The 21457-nt window shown below is 36.7% G+C and overlaps 1 protein-coding gene across 1 annotated transcript; it reads left to right on the forward strand.

Moving 5' to 3' along the window:
- The first annotated feature begins 909 nt into the window (after positions 1-909).
- Positions 910-5153, forward strand: LOC115923325 (adhesion G-protein coupled receptor G2-like). The gene is made up of 6 exons (XM_030983779.1): positions 910-1092; positions 1555-1670; positions 2460-2749; positions 3928-3994; positions 4344-4602; positions 4787-5153. The coding sequence occupies exons 1-6, from the start codon at positions 949-951 to the stop codon at positions 4895-4897; spliced, it is 987 nt and encodes a 328-aa protein (XP_030839639.1). The 5' UTR covers positions 910-948; the 3' UTR covers positions 4898-5153.
- Positions 5154-21457: the final 16304 nt, after the last annotated feature.

A 21457-nucleotide genomic window follows, 5' to 3' on the forward strand; every position in this document is an offset into this window, starting at 1 on the left:
TGTGCGGGATACATCACATTTTGAATTTGAGGAATGCCTTACTTAAACGTCTGTGCATGGTGCTAATCGCCTCATTTTCAATCCTCATCATGCTAATGATAGTAATGATAACAATGATGATGATGATGATAATGATAATAACAATAAGAATAATAACAAGATTGAAGTTCTAATTCACAAAACAGATTCAGAGTGTACTTGCTGATGATGTAATGAGCGGTCTCGTGCTTTCGCTAGCTGGATCCAGTCCTTCAGACCTGACCAAATCCAATATTACAATCAGTGTCCCGACCCAAGATGACCACGATAACGTCATTGATACCAGACCAGACATCATCGCTCAGGTCAACATTCCACCTTCAGTGTCATCCGTCGTTTCGTCCACGGCCCCATCCTCAGGATCGCCGTCGAATGGCAGTAGTGAATACGTCCGGATCAACTTCAATGTATTTTCAACTTCAGCCCTGTTCATTTCTAAGTCATTGCGCACAATCAGTGCAGATAATGAAGACTTCAATCGATCGGCTAACTCGCCCGTAATTTCTCTCAGTATTGGTCAAGGGAAAGTAGCAGCCCTGACAGAGTTCATCAATTTTACCTTCACTTCAATAATGGTAAAACCTTTAACAATAAAATGGCAGAATAATGGGTTTTCATATATTAAACGTATCTTTAATGCCTTTAGCAGTATTTATAGATGATTAAATTTGTAGACATAGACTACATAATTTGTATGTAGGTTAAAATTGAAACATCATGTGTATTTCAATCTATTTTTTTCCTTTTTGAATCCTGTGTTTGATTCCACTTATAAATGGGCTTCTTAACTAAACCAATCAAACTTATTATTCATTCTTCTTTCATGCTTTATTTAACAAATTTTATTATGGGTCCATGCATTTCTTGCTTTTTTTTGTTGTTCTTGTGTAGTCTGGATACGTGAATCCCATGTGTTCATTCTGGGATGAGGAGAAGGAAGATTGGTCCCAAGATGGGTGTGTTCTTGTTTCTGGTATCACATCATCTGATGAGCGCCATGAGGAGAGCGTGCGCTGTTCGTGTGATCATCTTACCAGCTTTGCTGTTATAATGGTCAGTGAAAAGCAATTAGGTATTATTATATTCATTATCACCGTTCAACTACTCCCCGGACAACTAAAACCCGACTATCTAAAACAAAATATTTAAAAAAGATTTTTGTTTTGAATTTTTTAAATTGAAATTTGGAAAATTTATTGTTTTTAAATGACAGATTTTATTTAAAAAAATAAAAATAAAAACATGTTATTGAACAAAGATTCGAAAACAAAATCAAAACAAATTTAAATCCCATATAGTACTCCCAAATAGTACTTTTTCCGGGCAACCTTAAAATAGTTGAAATATTTCTGGTCATGTGACGAGCTCTCAACCAATCAAAAGCTAAAATTGTTTAATGGAGAATATAATATGGTCTATGTATAGACTTTATGAGAGCTCATGGGCAAATGATCATTTTCATTTGTGCCTTCGAAGAAGTTTTAGTTTGGGCTTATGTTTTTCTTCATGTCACAGGATATCCATAGACAGGAGGATTCATTTATCAAGGCATACAACATCCTGACTTACATTGGATGCTGTATTTCTATCTTCAGTCTTCTTGTCACATTGGCAACTTACCTGTGGAACAAGTGAGCTCAATGGAAAAAAACACTGATGTAATTGTTAATGTAATACAAAGAAGACATTTTATTTTCGATTTTGTTTGGTAACTTTTGAAAGAAGAATAGTCACATTAACTGTGAAAGAGATGCATTTATAGAATTTAGTAAATAATCATGTAAATGTAAATACCCTCCCCCTCTTTTGATAAAATTATTTCGTAATCAAATGATTTGTAAAGTACGTGTAAACCTGCAGCACACAACTTCTATCAACAATGTAAAGTTCATGATAAAAAGGGAAAAAGGAGGGGGAGGAGGAGGAGAGAAAGAAGAAGAAGAGAAACTGCCGTTATATTATTAGTCGCTTTGCGATGCATGGTGGTGTGACGAGGTTCATAGATAGGTTACAATATTAATTTGTTTATATCATATCGATATCATATATTGATATTCTATCAACTTCGTAGATCAAATCCTCTGCCTCATGGTGTTCAGTTTGCATAGAATAGGAAGCGTATTTATTTCGAACATTTTTTCTTACAAATATTTTTCATTTGACATCATCGTGAATAGTTACACCCGGACTAGTTTTATTCAACACGCGTCACAATTCCTTTTTTTCCCGCACTAATAGAAGAGATAAATAAATAAATTACAATCACGTAATCTCCTTCTTTTCTTTGTTGCTGCTGTTGTTTGACATTTATATTATTCTGTGTTGCTTATGAAGTGATGGCAAGCCTGTAAATGCATGGTAAACTTTAGCTTCGACGCTTTTGCTTTCCTAAACTCATTTCAATGTTACAATCTTGATAGGGATTTGGATTTGAGGACCAAACAGACTAGCCAGATCTTCATCTGTCTGTGCCTGACCTTGCTGTGTCTCTACACAACATTTGTCGTCATGATCTCTCTGGATTCTATCAGAGATTATCGTGAGGTCCGAGCTGGACCCTGTGGGTTACTGACGGCTCTAGTTCACTATTTCGTTTTGTCTTCCATTGCCTGGATGGGTGTGGAAGGGTTCAATACCTACCTCATGATTGTGAAGATCTTTAACACCTACATCCAGAATTTCATGATCAAGGCTTTCTTCGCTGCGTGGGGTAAGATATTTCTTTCCGTTCCAATAAATTACTAATAAGTTATTGCACCCCCTGGTCCCTAACAATCCTCTGCACGGCCATGCATTATGGTTTAAGGCATGGGCACACAGAGGATTTTTGTTTCTGTTGGGGACCGTGGGGAAATGCGATGAATTATTGATAATTTATGGCAATTCTTTAAAAAAATATTATTTGTGGGGGTTTCCCCCTACCCTAGCCCCTGTAGCGTACATTCATGATTCAGTGGCAAAGTAATGGCCTCGTTACTGTGAGTCCCCAGGATCAAAACTGTGTCGATGTGCTATATTAGTGCCCTTTTGTGAGGCATTAATCCTCTTAACTGTTATTTATGACTTAAGGACGTAGGTCCCCTAGTTGATAAGCATAGTATCACACACATGCTTTATATAGCAGTCACGCAAAAAAAAAAACCACTCGCAAAATGTTATTCAATGAAATCCAAGATTTTATATATTGTTATCTAGATCTATTAGGAATAAATCATTGTCAAAATGATTCCATAAATTGGGGTAAACAAAATTATTCCACCATTATGACCAACAGGGTAGGTGTAGGTACTGACAGTATTAGCATAACAATGAGTTTGGCAAGGTGTGGCAACCTGCTATGCTGCGACCAACTCTCAGCAATAAAAAAAATAATGAATGGGCGATCAAACGTACTTCTTTAACTATTAATTTAACACAGGAAATATTTATTTTCTCTGTTTTCTAATGAATAAAATAATTCAAAAACTCTGGTAGTGTATTATGGTCAATTAACCATGCTAGCCAATAGTTATGGAAAGATCATTTTAAGACGGATTGTAGTCCGAAAGGAATTATCTAACAATGCACATGAATTCGTCATTGTTGCCATTTATGTATAATTTCTTCATTGTAATTATTAATATTAAATGGTACTCTGCATTTTATGTGATTTGTACAAAGAAGACCCTAAACCCCAGAGAGTATAAACATCAGGATATCTAATTCATTTTACAAATAATAATGGCGTCGCCATAACCGAAGTAATAACTTGTGAGCTGGACAGCACAGCGATAACATGAGTAGGTCTATCAGAGAAACGGAGAAATGAATGAGCTAGGCACATGTCCAGTTAGGTGTATTGTAAATGACTATAAACATTGTATTCCTTAAACACATATGTCATTTCAGGAATTCCTGCACTTATCGTGGTTCTTACTGGAGCTATTGCCAGAGACTCTTACGCCCATGATGATCTGTAAGTGATAACGATTGAAAGTCAAGCTGGAACATTGGATTGCCTAGCCTAGGGTATACCTAATGATCTTCAAAATTCGGATTCGGCAAGATCAAGTTTCTGTACTCTATTCTAGTGTTTAGGCTTTGGGTATATTGGTATCTCATGAGTATTACAATCTCAGATGTTATTGGTAACTTATGGATGACAAAGCTTGGACTTGTCAGAATAAATAATGGGAAATCATTTACAATGGCGAGTTAAATGTTTCAAGGACCATAGACATTTTGTATAACTATGGCTAGGATAGTCAGTACTGATTGACTTTATAATTCAGTCACTTTACAAAATGCATATTTACTATCAACAGATGCTTTCTACAATCATGGGCTCAAGTCGGTGGTCTCCTGGTTCCCATGGCCATCATCCTCCTCATCAACATTGTCATCTTCATCCTGGTGGTTCGACAACTGATCCGATCTGCCAACATCGCTGGTCGGATGAAAGGAGAGGCTAAGGTAGAACGCCAAGAGGCTATCGAACGCGTCCAGAATGCAATCTGCATCTTGCTCCTGCTCGGTCTGACCTGGGTCACCGGATATCTGCTTTTGATCCCGTTATTCAGTCAGGTAAAGCCAACTAGCTTCAAGAATAAGTCATTGCGGTATCTATCTCTTCTAAGAAGTATCTTGAGAACTCAGTTATGATAACTACATACAATAGCATTACCTCTTTAGATGTTTAGTATCTTTTGAACATGACAGAGAATGCCATATACCTAATTATTATTTCTGAAACATTTGCGTTTAACAGGTGGCTCAGCCAATCTTCGTCGTCCTGAACTCCTTCCAAGGATTTTTCATCTTTCTACTCTACTGCGTCCGGAAGCCTCACATCCGTAAGAAATGGGGGCTAACTTGTTAATGATGATCAGGTTGATTACACCAACAATGATGTTGCCGCCAGTCTCCCTAAGGATGCAGAGGATGACACCAAACACAATGAGAGGAATGATATAGATGCTAGTTGCACCACCAATTTTTCAAAGGCCAATGGCACAGTTGAGGTTTTAACTATAGCTAAGCACTCATTCTTACTTGTTTTTTTTTAAATGTAAACGAGTTTTTATTCACTTATTTTTAAGCAAGAAGAAGATCTTATTAAGAGAACCTGATGTTACATTGGCATACTAGGCAGGGGAGGAGTGGCCTTGGTGTGGGCTGAACCCCCCCCCATCCCTGTTCTCCGAGTATTTCGCAATTACCAATATTCCGTCACCACATATTGGGGCAAACAAGTGATTGTTATTGGTTATCATCTTTATTATATTCAATGACGAAATTATATATGTACATTTGTATGCACCTTATCGAATTATTTATGATCAGATGATTACAAAAAAATACTTTGTGGTGTATTTCTCAGAGAATAGGTCTTTTCATTGTTAGAAAAAGTATGATGATGATGGTTCGATGGGTGTTTTTCAATTCATTTTAATAATTTTTAGTCATTAAATGATATATATAATTATGTATATAACGAGCGGAAATTCAATATTAATGGTTGCGTTACTTAAATGCAAGGTCCCCATTGCTATCTTCTTATTTAATTTCTTTGCAAAGGTTGAACAAAATTGTCTCCCCCGAGAATCGAACCGTGTCACTGGCAGAGAACGACAATGCCTTTACCACTAGATTACTGACCGACAGATTTGGCAAATCTTACATGTGCCATGGTTGACGAAAAGAGACAAGTGAAGAATAAATAATGTAAAAATAATAGGAGATACGACATATACTAATTTTTGACTTTAACCCTTTGTGATGATAATGAAAAATGCACGTGTTCTCGAAGTAAACTTGTTGTTCCATGATTATACTGTCTACTTAGTTTTACGTGCTTCTTAATTTAAAGTATCTTGGCCAAAATTGATATCACCATATTTTACTCAGAAAAATTTACTTTATTGTAGATTATTTACCGATTTTGTTAAAGCAAAAACTTCATTGTTCATGATGTCCCTGAAAAAGGACACCCACGTTTATCGTTAAATTACTCACTGATCCTGAATTAATTTTGGTTAATGTGCACATAAAAGAGAAGCTAATAAACAAAAATATAATTTACCTTCATACAGCGCTCAAAGTTAATTGTCTCTAAACCCTATACATGATTAACTTACACGAACTAATGAAGAAATTTTATGTAATAAACATGACAGGAATGTACGTATAGAATACGAATGGAAGACAAAAATATATAGGTGCACATGTTCGCAGACACATTTACAAGTGACGAAATTAATAACCGCAGGAGAAATACTGTTTTAATTAACTGTGTGAAAGTTAGGCATTACGGCTAGCCTTAAAATCATTTACATGGATGAAGAGAAAAGCAGACTTTACATGATGAGTTTCAATAGTTAATATTCCCAAATCATTTGTCTTTCAAAACAACTATTATTGAATCTTTTGTTTTTTCTGTCAGAGCCAATTCAGACTTAAATCAGTCATATGTGATTTAATAATCATATTCTTGTTGTCATATCATAAAGAGAAAATAAGCTTTTCAAGGATGTATACATTTAAAGGTACTATGTCCCATTTGCAGGCCAAAACAAATGAAAAAGTTAAATTCCAACTGCATTTGGAAGATAATACTAATTTAGAACTTCCCTTAAAAAGGTGGGGCTTGAAAATGTCTTCAAGTGGGGGAAATAACCACTATTAGTTGTCAAATCGACTTTAGGGCTATAGAGCCAAAAAGGAATAGTCTTGATTTTCAGACAATTGTACCGAATGGTCATACATTTTATGCTGCGCAAAGATTCAATCAGTTTAATCTTGGCCATCACAAGAAGTGGGTTATTGATGTAGACAAATGCTAGTGTACCCTTTACAACTCTTTTCATGTATGTTATTACCAAAGAAGAAAAAAAGCCAGTCAGTCACTCAATAGTGTCTGACAGTGAAGTCTAGCAAGTAAACGGGTTTCCTTGCATAATTTGAATATGAGGACACTGCTAACGTTTAAATTTCACAGATAGGACATACATGACATATTCATAATTCCTGCAAAGTTCTACAGCATTTGAGGTTGGCTGCAAAAATTGACATAGTACCTTTAATGATAAAAATAATTTTGGAATATTAAGTAATTTACAAAATAATATAAGCTTGGGTTTCTTTGTTCAGGGACAACCTGCATTGTATAGCTCGTTTCAATGTTGGATTGCTTAATTAATATCTGATACTGCTAAAACAAAGCATGACAAATTATAACATTACTGTAACTATCAATTTCATTATCGTGCGCAACAAGAAAAGTATAAAGCAAGCTTAGTAATAAAGTAAATCATGGAGCTGGCATTCAAACAGTTTTCATTAATCGTTTTAAATCAATTATTTCATATTCATATGTCCGATAAACGTGTACAATATTAACTATTCTTTACAAAGCTGTCAAAGCTAGTAAAATATGAAATAACAAGAAAACCTACTAAACCCACGAGATCGATAGCATAATCTAAAACTAATCACAACACATTCATTGTCGTGTGCAAGCATAGAATAAAAATAAGAATATCATCAATGATAGGAAAGGTCCAGGAAAGGTCCAGGGGAATTTTTTGCGCATGCGCAGAATGTAATCACGAACTCACTTATATATATTGAAATGAATTGTTGGGGAAGTATAAGGAATTCGAAACATGCAAAATACGGAATGTATCCTATATGCGTGCGTTACTTGGTTTGGGGTTTCGAGCACTATTTCTTTGTATACGACCATTAATGAAATTTCACATAATGACGTCATGTTGTCGTCACGATGCCCTGGCTTCGCTGAAAAGTCACGCAGTTCTAACTTGGAATAGGATCTATCTTTAGGCAAAATTTCATGAGAATGGTGTTATCCGAAAAAAATTCATGGAAGAATAAAAAAAAGTCTTGACGAAATCAACAGGTGATACGTGCCGGATGTACGTATCACCTAATAAAAACTTCTTTCTATAATCAATCAATGAATACCAACCAATAACCTAAAAGATGGCATTATTCCACCATCGCTTGAAGCTCTAAAAAGCATCTCCCGTCTTACAAACACACTTATTTTACACAAGTTAAATTGATGGACGGCGCTAAAATTACAACCCAAACGGGTACAGGGGAAACCAAACAATTTAGCGCCCACTGCGGCGGAAATTTGAATCTCTTCATTTTTTTTTGTCAATCTCTGTATAATGACAGAACTGGTATTAACAAACAGAAGAGGGTGTAGAAAAATTTGATCACTGGCGGAGTTCTGTTAGAATGTGTAATTCACAATGTTGAAAATCGGTAGAGAAAAAATGAATAAAAAGATGTTGAATTATCAATAGGAAATAATAGCAGGCTGGAAATTTATTATTCAAAATGAACTGAAAATTATTTCATCAGAAATTAATTATCAAAAATAAGGAATAGACAGGGAAATGGAACGCGAGTCATTAAGCACATAAGTAACTCCTATACAATTGTCGTGAGTGGGAGTGTATTATGTGGGTGTGTGTGTGTGTGCGTACGTGTGTGTGTGTGTGTGCGTGCGTGCGTGTGTAAATCCCGTCTAGGAATCAATTAAACAAATTTGGAGAAAGATGTCTAGGGTACCAAACCGAGGACACACACGAGAACTGTACATTCACTTAGAGGACACAAAACAAACCCAAGTAAAACACATATGAGTCTTTGTTTCTCACCAGAAATGGTGTGCGTTCGAAATAGTATGCCAACTAAAAACACTATTCTAAACCGGATACCTAACATTCAAAACTTCAAACAAAATGTGTGACTTTTACAATTCAAGGGTATTGAACATTCAATAACTTCTGGCCGAGGGGACCGAATGTTTAAAATGTCCACGACACTGACAATGCAATGAATTGACGACAGATTTTGTTAAAAGATAAGAATATGAAAGAATGATAGAAAGAGAATTGAGGAAATATAGTAAGAGGGAAAAAAGTAATTTAGTATATACCTTTAGAGAAACATATAAATGTAAAAGCATAAAGGTAAGGCACAGCTTAAAGTCAACTTAATATGACACACGTCTATTTCCATTCTCGTTTATTTTCTTCTTTGAAAATGAATACATTGCTTATGATTAAATAGTATAATTCGAACAAAAATCCGCACCCAAGCCATCACACATCTTTTCGAATGAAGCTAATTTGGCCCCTTCATACTGAACGATCATAAATTAATTAAAACAAGAGATAGAGAGAGAGAGGGAGAGAGGATACATTTTAAAGCTAAATATGGAGATTTGACCCTAGAAATATATCACAGAAAATTCAGTTTTTCATGTAAGGGGTATAAAAGCAAGGGCGCATTAAACTTAAAGAGGGAAGCACTTATTATATTGTAGTAGGGGCGTTCGATCACAAGGAGGGGCACCTTTTCGCAGGTATACCGGTGATAAGAGCGGAGAGAAAGGAGAAAAAGTATGTGAAAGATTGAAGAAAAAAAGGGGAAGGGTGGCGTGTGTGGGAGAGAGAGAGGGAGAGAGAAGGGGGGGGGGGGTGATTTAAGGAAATAGCGCTAGGTGATCGAACATTTGCTTGTGCAGCCCCCAAAACTCTGGAATAACTTACCATTTGAAGTCAGGAATTCACCATCTGTAAATATCTTTAAATCAAAACTGAAAGCACATCTTTTCAATTAACTGTAAATCTAAGCATATTAGGAGCTCTTGTAGCGCAGTAGAATATATACTTAATGTCGGATAGTTTCTGCGCTCTATAAATGTATTATTATTATTATAATGTTATTTTTGTTTGAAGAACGTAAATCTGTTCAAGTCGATACCTTGATATTGACGTGATTTTAACGTGATTTTTTTTTATATTGGGTATGTACATTCATCCCTCTTGTATCTTAGCATTTCAATTTGAACATACTTAGTGGTGACTACTCTGATTGCTATTTTAAAGTATATTATTTACTGAGCTTTCTCAGTAAATGCCCCTATCCTTTGGAATAAATTACCAGCGCACTTTCATAATATTCATTCTCTTGACCAATTCAAGTCCTTGCTAAAAACGCACCTTTTTATTTCATGAATGATATTCCGCAGTTGTGAGTCGGTCAAAGGAGGTGCACACCGTCTTATTTCTTGTTTGATCGATCTTATGTTTGATCATATGTTTGACCTCATGTATGTTTGATCTCACTCTTATTTTTATTATCATAATTATATGCATGATTTATTGAATAAAGAACAGATGTACAGTATAAGTTGTGTGTTTATTATAAGTTTTGGTAAATAATTTTTTAGTCAGACTATGGTGTGCAGGATTAGAGACAGTATCAAACGCCTAATAAATATTGTGTATTATTTATTATTATTATTATATTCAGGAAAGTTTACGAAAATGAAATTTCTCTCGTGTGAATATCGTTCCATGGTTACTGATGTGTATTGAGTAAGAAAAGAAAGAAGAAAAGAATTATACAATGACCTGCTGAAACATTTTTTTCAACAGAGTTATCAATACATTTGTGGTTTATGAGATAGCCATTGATCTCTTTTTACATGATAAATTAGCGAGAAAGATGGAAAGAATAGAGAGAGAAAGTGCAATAGAGAAAAGAAAGGGAGTGAAAAGACAAGAGAGCTCAAGAAAGAAAGAGAGAGATGAAGGGAGGTGAGAAACAGAAGAGAAGAAGGGAAAGTGTAATTAGAGAGAGAGAGAGAGAGAAATTGCACAAGAGGGTAGAAAGGGTGGGAAAAGAAAAGAGAGGGCAAGAAACAAAGAAAAAGAGATGAGGAGAAGCGAAGAAGAGAAGAGAAGGAGGGAAAGTGTAAATAGAGAGAGAGAGAGAGATAAAATAGAGAGAGAGGGGGCTATGGAGGCAAAGAAAGAGAAGGATGGAGAGAAAATGTGTAAGAGAAGATGAAGGGATAGAAAGAGGGAGGGAGAATGACAGAGACGAAGGGAAATGAGTACCGATAAGAGCGAAGATAAAGGAGGGAAGGTAGGGAAAGATTGAGGGAACGAAAAGAACTTGGACGGCGTGAAAGTGAGAGAGAGAGAGAGAGAAAGGGAGAGATTGAGGGAGATAGAAAGAGGGAGAGAGAGAGAGAGATTAAGAAAAGGGGGAAGGGGTTGATGTTACTTGTAACTTACCTTTTAGTGTTATGTTTTGAACAACAGATGGCGCTCCAGGAAAACAGGGAAGTCCCTTCAGATCGTATACCAAAGATGATGGCATGGTGGAAAATAATAATTTGAGATCATGGTCATATACTAAATCAATATTTTGATGTGCAAGAAATGAGTATCATCGGCACTTTAGGTGATGTAATAGACAGCTGGAGTGGGTTCTACTTGAGTTTCATGGATACCTACATTCATTAACAAAAAAGCAGGAGTAGAGAGCGATATTTGAACATGTTTCTTCATAGTCTCATTTCAGGGCAAATAAAATAAAATATATCAGGAATTTTTTTCTTCAGTTGAAGGGATTTTTTTTCAACAATAGGCCAAGTACTACAATGCATGTCCATTTACGCTTTAAAGCAGACATTATACACAAATATAACTAAATATCAATGACTAGTTTTTGACCTCAGGACTTTGAGAACAATCATTAATTTTTTTTAAATACTTAAATAAGTCGTTAAAACACGAAGTTTTCATCAATCATTTTCTCGCCTAATAAAACCAATAAAACGCAAAAAATAATGTGACGTAGACGATTGTAGCAGTCTATAGCTTTTTCTGTATAAGTTTGTTGCATGCATGTTTCGATTGTTTTCCATGTATGTCCTTTGAATTAGATAAAGATAAACTTTAAAAAAAAGGAAAGATAATGTTGCCATTTACATAAAAGAAGAAAGAAATTATACAGATGAAAGAATTAAGTCAATAAAAAATTAACACAATATGTAAGTAATAATGCGTTCGCTACATTGCCGTGCTGAGCCGCACTGACCAACTGAATTACATCAAATGAAACATCAGTCAGTGTTTGTTTCGTATTTTGGTCTTGACACAAATTTCACTACATTCTTTGTTGTAAATATTACCTATTTTAACCCTTTTTCGATGTTAATTACTTCTAACACTCGTCTTCTCCACCGGATTCCGACTGCGATTTATATACGTCGGAGGAGCTCGGTTACAATATGTACAACATCCATAAATCCAAGTTCTGAAAGAAAAAGAAAAAAAAAGATTTTCATTTATCATCGTTAGCAATGTCAGTTTGGAATGATACTTTGGCTGATTATACTATTCTATGATACAAGTATAAAACCACTCTTTAAAAGAAAGCTAAGTCTGCCCAAATATTCTTCATGAAGTTATGTTTTTTTTTATTTTTGTGGATGTAGTACTTTTTGGAACCAAAAATCTTACTGTATGCAAGTTACAATGCATAACTTGAAAGGATATAGTACCTTTTGGAACCAAACTGCTTTTTAATTGCCTTTTTAAATATTTTTGTATGGAAATTCAGCTTTTTGGAAGTGTCAGTGTAAGAGGCTACTGGAAATGTGTATATTAACGCGAAAAAAGAAGAAGAACAAATAAACAATTTTGATAAAAAATGGATGAAGTACCTTTTGGAACTCGTATTTTTATCCCGAAATTACAATAATTTGATAACTGGCCCATCGATACCATCAATATCATCTCCACTGGATTCAGACGATAAATAGTGCAGATCCAAGTCACTATCTAGCATAATTTTTGTATATGGCTGCTATTGATCGTCTAGCTTGTGTTGACACGGCCTTGTGTAAATACGGAAGTGGCATTGCCTTAATCACCTACGTAACGTCGAAACGCCCAGTTTGTAAGATTTCGGTTTCGTTTATTGAGGGGGGGGGGGGGCAATTTTAAATGTCCGATTGTGGTCGCATATGTATTTTTAAGGAAAAGATTTGTACACGTTTCACTTTCTTTAGATCACGAGCTTTCATTTGACTTGCAATGTCTATTCTAATCAATGTTTACTTTAAATATTGTGTTTGAAGAACTTCCTTTCCTCATTCAGGTTCTGCTCTCACAAAGAACGGTTGCAAACAGAAACTATTAGTGCTTATAGGAATTCAACTTCTGGATACAAACGTCGGAATATGACAGAAAACATGCATTCAACCGTGTCTTTACTGTTAATTATTATAATCAGTCCTAGCTATTTGGCGAACTATACTATTTCAGGTAAGTTTGGACGAAAAATCTTTCGTAGATCGAATTAAATTAATTTGTAGTATTTACAGCAAAGCATAAAAGGACCATTAATTGGTATAGAATTGGATGCAAATATATATTAAGATGGATATATGAAGATAAGCCTATTGCAAGCTATTTATTTTGTGTGTGTAAATCCTTAATGCTCTGTATTGTAGGCAATATTCAGATTTTTTTTCTTCGCCTGGTCTTGTCAATGGCTAATTCCATGACACTCCCCGGTGAAGGCCTCATCAGTATTAATACTGTTCTCCCTGGGGCTTTGCAAACATTAACACCCATTACCAGGTAGCCATTTAATACATCTGAGTAGAGATGGAATGTGGGCAAAACACACTTTATGATGTAAGAACGAAATAAGCATCTAACCCGGGAAATCTCGTATGAGATGGTTGGAAATCATCATATTAACTATGTGGTATACAGATAGAGGTGTCATGGTCTAGTGGATACGGCATTTGACTGTGTGTCAGATGGTTCATGGTTCGAGTCCCGCTGCGGCACGAATACCCAAGCGAAGAAAATGGGTACCTGGTACAAATTCATGCCTTGGATGATTTCAGCGCCCTTGGGCAACTACCTTGGCTAATGATAGGGTAATAACTAATAATACTAGTTTAATAGTTGGCGCATTGAACATCCCCTGGGATATATAAGTGCGCAATATAAATGTAAATATTATTAGTAGTAGCAGTATAATCATCATTAATATTATTATTAATTAATTATTATTTGTTATTATTATTATTTGTTATTATTATTATTATCATTATTATTGTTATTTATATTATTTTAATCGTTATTGTTATCATTAGTGTGATTATTATTATACAAACGCACAAATATACAACATACTCTATGATAAATAGAATAATCTCAATAACCTTTGCAGACTACAGATTGATCACCAAAGATCGACCCAATGCCGGCATCGTTGAGGTCTTCATCCAGGACATCGGATGGGGGCTCGTTTGTCAAGAAAATTGGAGCTTCGAACTAGCAAGCATAGTTTGTAGTCAGCTAAACTTCCCAGGAACTTCTCGACTTCTTACAGCATCGGATTTCAACGATGATGCTGATGAGTGGCCGATGTTAGTCGATAATGATATATCAACATATTTTACAGACTGTTCAGCAGGTAAGTGTAATATCAAACCAGTACAGTACCAACTGAAGAGAATTATCATAAAACGACAGCAATGATGATAATGATAATGATTATAAAGATAATAACAATAATAGTAATCATAATAATAATGATGATAATAATAATAATGATAATAATAATGATAATAATAATGATCATGATAATGATAATAATATTAATTAAATACTAATAATTCCATACTACCAACGATCTCGTATCCCAAATACCGACATCCTATACAGACGGAAATAGAATTCATTCGAAGGAACTGTGATAAATCCTTTTTTTATAGATGGGACGAATATGCAATGTCAAACGTGCGACAGTGAATGTAGCTGTTATCTCGATACATCGATTGGAGCTGTTACTTGCAAAGGTAACTATGTTGCAATGTTTGCTTATCATTTTTAGTTCACTTATTGATGTGCATGTATACCTATATTCTTGTTGGCGCTGATTTTTAAAATATTTGTTGTCCACATGATTATTCTTGGCACTGGTTAATACATAGTGACGGAATGTAATACGAATGTTCACATATGGATGGCTGTCTGTCTTGATTAATAATTATACTTTAGACTTTTTTAACCTTTGACATGTGGAGTCCTACAGGGCTCTGTGGGCGGGCCAATCCGGTTCTTACTTTATTATATTGGTCTAAAAAGTATTCTTCAACACCACTTTTTTCGCTGTCACATTTATGCAGATGATATTGAAATAATCACTTCATTCAAACTTAACCAAGGCAATGCAGCCAGCTCTATCCATAATCTCGAACCTTCTGTACAGGATGTTCATGATTGGTTAAACTTATATTTACATTCATTGAAACTAATTCATAGTCCTGGGACTTATCATGACAGCATAATTATATGAAATATGTAGGAAGAACAAACATGTGGAATAACTGCAAAACAAATAAAACACAGGGGTGACCATTGAAAACTAGCTGAATTTTGTGAGAAGTTTTTATATTATTCTTTTTTTCTCCCCCCTTTAATTCAGAACCAGGTTATATTGGATGTTTCAGGGATGATGACTCTGTAGGATCCGCCAGAGATCGTGTGCTTCCCGATGGTCCCCGTATCATTCCAACGATTGACCTGTGCATTAACGCATGCGCAGAGGAAGGATACTTCTACGCAGGTGTAGAATTCACGTTCCAATGTTTCTGCGGAGGACAAGATGAAAACCTTATCAAACATGGAATCGCTTCGGGTGGGGAATGTGACCGTCTTTGCAGTACTGCAGATACCCTAGAATCATGTGGGGGCTCAGATAGAATCGCCATTTACCAAGGTGAAGACATGAGCGGTTCAAGAATATTTTATTCATATATAAATATTTTATTTTGAGGGAGGGGGCACTTTTGGGGGAGGGGCTTAGGGAGCTGGAGGAGGGGTTGAGGCCCGGCCCCCCCCCCACTCCGGGAAGCGTAATTTTTTCCCCACTGAAGCTCCGGACCCCAGTATGAACTCATTTGTATACAGCCAATCAGAGCTCATCTTGTCAATAACTAGCTTGCAATGATTTTACGGATGCGAAGCTCCTCACACACAACTAGCGTCTTGTCTATGTCAGCATGCATTGTGTGTGTATAGCCATGGCACTGCTATAGGCTTGGAAGTACAATGTAGTTTCATTTGTGCTCTAGCGTGTCTACCTTTAGCAAATTTATTATAGATCTACACCTCTAATAATAATATCAGCTTATGAAATTGCTTTGAAAAGTTATTACTTAGCACTAAGTTAAATTATTCTGGCAATCAATGATAGGCCTTATCATTAAAGCTGCTATATAGGGACTCATTTCTAAAGATTTTACAGTTGAGAAATTTATTATAGATCTACACTTCTAAAAGGCTCTAATGATATCAGCTTAAGAAATTGCTTAGGTAGTTCTCAGGTAAGCATTCCTGCAATAAAAGAAGTAACACAATAAAGCTGATCTTATAGCCTTTTAGAGGTGTATATAGTCTAGATGTATAATAAATTATCAACCGTAAAATTTTAAGAAATGAGTCCCTATATATAGCTTCGATGACGATAAGGCGTACCTTTGATTGCTAGAGTAACTTTAACTTCGTGCTAATTGATATTTTTTGCACAGCAATTACATTAGCTGATATCACTAGAGGTGTAGATCTATAATAAATTTGCTAAAGGTATATGCTAGAGCACAAATGAAACATTTGCAAGCCTATGCACGCCCACCATGCGCTGTGTGTGTGAAGCTAGAGCTTCGCATCGCCGTTTCGAATTTCGCATCCGACATCTGACAAGATGAGCTCTGATTGGCTGTATGCAAATGAGTTCATACTGGGGTCCGGAGCTCAAGTGGGTAAAAAAATTACGCCTCCGGGGACGGGGGGACCGCATGCATGTTCCAAAAATGTCCGGTAAAGGGGTACTTTTCACGCAGCAAAGTCCGGTTTTTAACACACCCAAAATTGGCCCGTATTGATTTTACACACCGGACTTGGGGGGGGGGCGGTCGGGTTTAGGGTTCTTGCATCCCCTTTTAACATGTGCCTTGCGATTTTTTCTTTGCTCCCTCTGCCTCCGCCGAAGGAAAACAAAATATCTAAAATTACTACTTAGTACGCTGGTTACAAGGGAAGTACTTCTGCTAACAATGTATAAAACTATCATATAAAGAAACACGATCCCATCTCTGGTAATTTCTTCATTTTTGAACAACTTTGCCTGCAAAAATCTACGCTATTAATTAATATAAACAAACTCATTAATGAATTTAAACAAAATTGGACTTTCTATAGTTAACGTTATTAAGCTCATCCATACTTGGCCAGTATTCGCACAAATTCCCTCAAAATATAATACACTTTTCGTTGTAATCCAATTTTTGTTTTTAAGTTGACTTAGGTGTTTGTGAAGACCCTGGTACCCCTCGAAATGGATTCAGGTACAATGAAACCGGCTCTCTGCGCTACGGCAGCAAGATATATTTCAACTGCTCCGATGGGTTCACACTCGAAGGACCTGACGTTATCCAATGCGTGCAGATGTACGGTCGCAGAGAAGATGACATTGCGAACAGCACCCATGCCGTTATGTGGAACCATGGTCTTCCGAAATGTATAGGCGAGTAATTTTACATTATGACTGTTTATAATATTTTGGTTCACGAAATATTTTTTTTTAATTCCATGAGTACTTGTAGGTTCTGTTTAATTTAGAATGACTTTAAAGTTTAATGACTTAAAGTGAACCAATCATTAACATATGTTTTGCTCTTGATGTGAGCTGTTCCTTGCCGGTATACTGTCTTCAAATATTTCTAGAAGAGACATCGCAGTTTACTCTCAGTAAACAGTGAAACGACTAATTGTTGAGTAGACTAGTTGACGCGCGCGTAAACTCACGCATATAACGATAATGATCGATCAGCACGCTCCACAAGACACAACAGCTAGATTTCTACCCGAAGTTTACTTTGTTTCACTGAAGAAATGCCCCCAAAAAGCAAGAAAACCAATGGGCAAGTGGGGAAAAATGAGCCTGCCCATGAGAAATTCCCGGCGGAGCCCTGCGCGGCCGGCCGCAGGAGGTACGGAAAATTTCTTTTAAATCAACCGATGGCGGGTAGGAGAATGCCCGGGAATCGGTGGGTCATCAGTCGGTCACTGCCGGGACGCCGCGCGGAAAAGCTCCCAAATTTCGCCTAGTTTTGACAATGTACCGACCACCCATCGCTGGGGCTCTACAGCCTGCTCAACTTATCTAAAAAAAAATCGCCGTGCGATGCCTAAATTCCAGCGGCGACCGACCATGCTACAAATCGGTCAGTGTGACCATAGCTTTATACAGCACAATTCCTTCCTAAAACTCTTTCTCACCGGATTTGCGTAGGGTTGCGTAGTACGTGTGGCGTACCGAATTCATGGCATACGATGGCGTATGGTTACGTACCCTAAAGGCACCGCGTACCTATGGCGTATGCAATTGGCGTACAGGTTTCTTAGGGTTTCGTACGGTTGCTTACTGTGTCCGCAAGCTTTTACTGATTCTCTATTGCGTAGGCTTGGCGTACTATAGCGTAGTGTTACGTAGACTTGCGTACAAAATACGTACTTTTCGCTTATAGTGTCTACGCCGAAAGTACCCGCGTACCCCATTGCGTCCCTCAGCGTATAGTTACGTATGCCTGCGTAGGGCAGTGTACGCTCGGCGTAGTCGATACGCAACACTACGCAACTCTACGCATGGCCCGGTGTGAATTAGCCTACATAAATTACATAATTGAGACCCTAGCTTAAGCTAGGCGGATTAGGTTCCGTTCCGCCCCCTTTTATTTAGGGTACGCGTATGCATATTCCCTTCCTTTGAAAGCACCCCCCTAAGTCCGGTGTGTAAAGTCAACACGGGCCAATTTTTGTGTGTGTATTACGAGCCGGACTTTTTTGCGTGAAAAATACCCCTTTACAGGAGGTTTTAGGAACATGAATGCGGTCCCTCCGTGGGTTCCTTACACACCGTTTTATGTCATTCTTGATTATCTTCATACTCTTCAACCGTTTGAAATAGAATGTATAGAATGCCTGGTAAACCTGATAAAGGTACGATGTCCCATTTGCAGGCCAAAAAATGAAAAGGTTAGATTCCAACGGCATTCGAAAGATAATACTTATTTAGAACTTCCCTAAAAAAAGGAAAAAGCGACTATTAGTTGTCGAATCGACTTAAAAGCTATAGAGCCAGTAAGTAACAGTCTCGATTTTCAGACCATTGTACCGAATGGTGGTACGTTTCATGCTGCGCAAAGTTTCAATCAGATTAATTTTGGCCATGTCGGTTATGGACGTAGACAGATGCTCATGTACCCTTTACAGCTCATTTTATGTATGTTTTTACCAAAGAAGGAAAAAAAGCCTGTCAGCCACTCAATAGTGTTTGACAGTGAAGTCTAGCAAGTATAATTTGAGTATTAGGATTTAGGACGCTGCTATTAAACTGCAAAATTCCTGCAAAGTTCTACAGAATTTGATGTTAGCTGCAAAAGGGACATTTGATGAGTCTTCGGGCTCTTTTGTTGTTGTTGATTGGCCAATATAAACCATACGGTATATACACATTTTTGTTTACCCTTGCATCATGTTTATTTACCACGATGTTCATGATTCACTTCGACTATTCCCTCTTCTGCGACTTCCACGGGCGGAGGTATAACTAACCCAATGACATTCATTCAGACAACTGACCCAGTGCAGGAGAGTGGTAAATAGTTTCGTATTACGTCACAATTCCGGAGAGGGGGCACAAGGGAGCCATGCCCTCTACATCCGTTTAAAAAAATGAAGAAGGACATAAAAGAAGAAGAAGAAGAAGAAGAAGAAGAAGAAGAAGAAGAAGAAGAAGAAGAAGAAGAGGAAGAAGAAGAAGACGACGAAAAGAACCGGAGAAAAAGTAGAAGAAGTAGAGGAAGAAGGTAAAGAAGAAGCAGAATAATAATAATAATATAAGAAGAAGATTAAGTAGCATCAGAAGAAGAAGAAGAATAAGAGAAGAAGAAGAAGAAGAAGAAGAAGAAGAAGAAGAAGAAGAAGAAGAAGAAGGATTTTACATAGAACGGGTCAAAGGGAATAATAAAAACGAATTAAATCAAATCAAACGAAATTAAGCCCAGATAACTTGTCGCTGAGAACTGCCTCTTTGAGAGTAAAACTCACTTGTTACCGAAATATATGGTGCCCATCAAAATTGTACGCATATAAATATGTCGTCACATCAAAACTTCTAATGATTTTATGTGCATTAATATTACTTACAGTACTTTCGACATACACACTCACACATTTTAGTTGTTCTTCTGTTTTTAATGTTTTTGATTAATGCCGGCGAAATAGTTTACGATCGTTGCCATCAGAAGTTAGTTGGATTTATGTTGAAAGTTATTCATGCATGTCAGAAATGTTTCCTAGGTAGACATTTCCTCGATTTATTGGTCATAGTTTAAAGCAGTTTTGAAGTACTCATCGCGACGATGATACATTTATGATCAGGCGCGTACGCAGGGGGGGGGGGGGGGTTTACCCCCCTTGAGTTTTTTTATGTGTATGTTTTTTGGGAAGCCCCCCCCCTTTTGAGTGTTTTTTTTTTTATAAAAAAAATCCTTACAGATGACCTAGAAAAGATGACCTTACCCCCCCCCCCTCTCACCAACGGAACGGAATGTCGATGGGTCAAAATGTAAAAATTCAGGACCCCCCCCCCCTCCCCCCCCCCCAAAAAAAAAAAAAAAAAAAAAAATGTCCTCTTACCCGCCCCCCCCCCCCCCCGCTTATTCAGCGGCTGGCTGAGTCGTTGCGAAATGTTTGGCCCAATTTTAACCCCCCCCCCAGCCCCTTGAAAAAATCCTGCGTACGCCACTGTTGATGATAACATCTAAAGATCAAGGGTTTGTAAAGTTGTACACGTTTGCTTTGGTGGCGGTTGAAATTGTTTTGTCGCTTACCTGTATGACTCTCTTAGAATATCCATATCAAACATCATCTTTTCACGAAAGGAATGTAAAGAAAGCTCTTGACATTTTATTCATATGTCAAGTGTTTAATCTTTAAACCGTTGGTTCTATTGTATTTTATTTACAATAAGTGTACTGCGCGGTATTGGTAAACGCCAAGTTTTCATGGTACATCGGGAAAAAGGTGTTTTTTGGTACATCTTAATCCAGGCCGCCTGATATCAGATCAATATCGTTTTATTTAAAGTGTTTAAAGTGTACCTTTCTTTTCCCAATTTTCTCTATAATTTATTCTTTCTTCCTTTTCTCTTCTTCTTCTTCTTCTTCTTCCTCTTCTTCTTCTTCTTCATCTCCCTCTTCTTCGCAACCTCCTACTTTTGTTTTTCTTCTTCCCTCTTCTTCTTCTACTTCTCTTCTTTTCTTCTTATGGTAACATATAAAATCCTAATTAGACAAAGCAACATAAATTGGTGGGCTAAACTGTGATTAAACATCGTACAGTTATTTAAAAAAAAAATAATCTTAAGAGTAGTGCTCCCAATACTATTTTATGTAAGTGTCGAAAGTGAAACTAATTAAAAACTATCTTTATCTGTTTTAATATCTTCGAATAAA

This window comes from Strongylocentrotus purpuratus, unplaced genomic scaffold (assembly GCF_000002235.5).
Source record: "Strongylocentrotus purpuratus isolate Spur 01 unplaced genomic scaffold, Spur_5.0 spur5_scaffold_13, whole genome shotgun sequence".
Classification (NCBI taxonomy): Eukaryota; Metazoa; Echinodermata; class Echinoidea; order Camarodonta; family Strongylocentrotidae; genus Strongylocentrotus; species Strongylocentrotus purpuratus.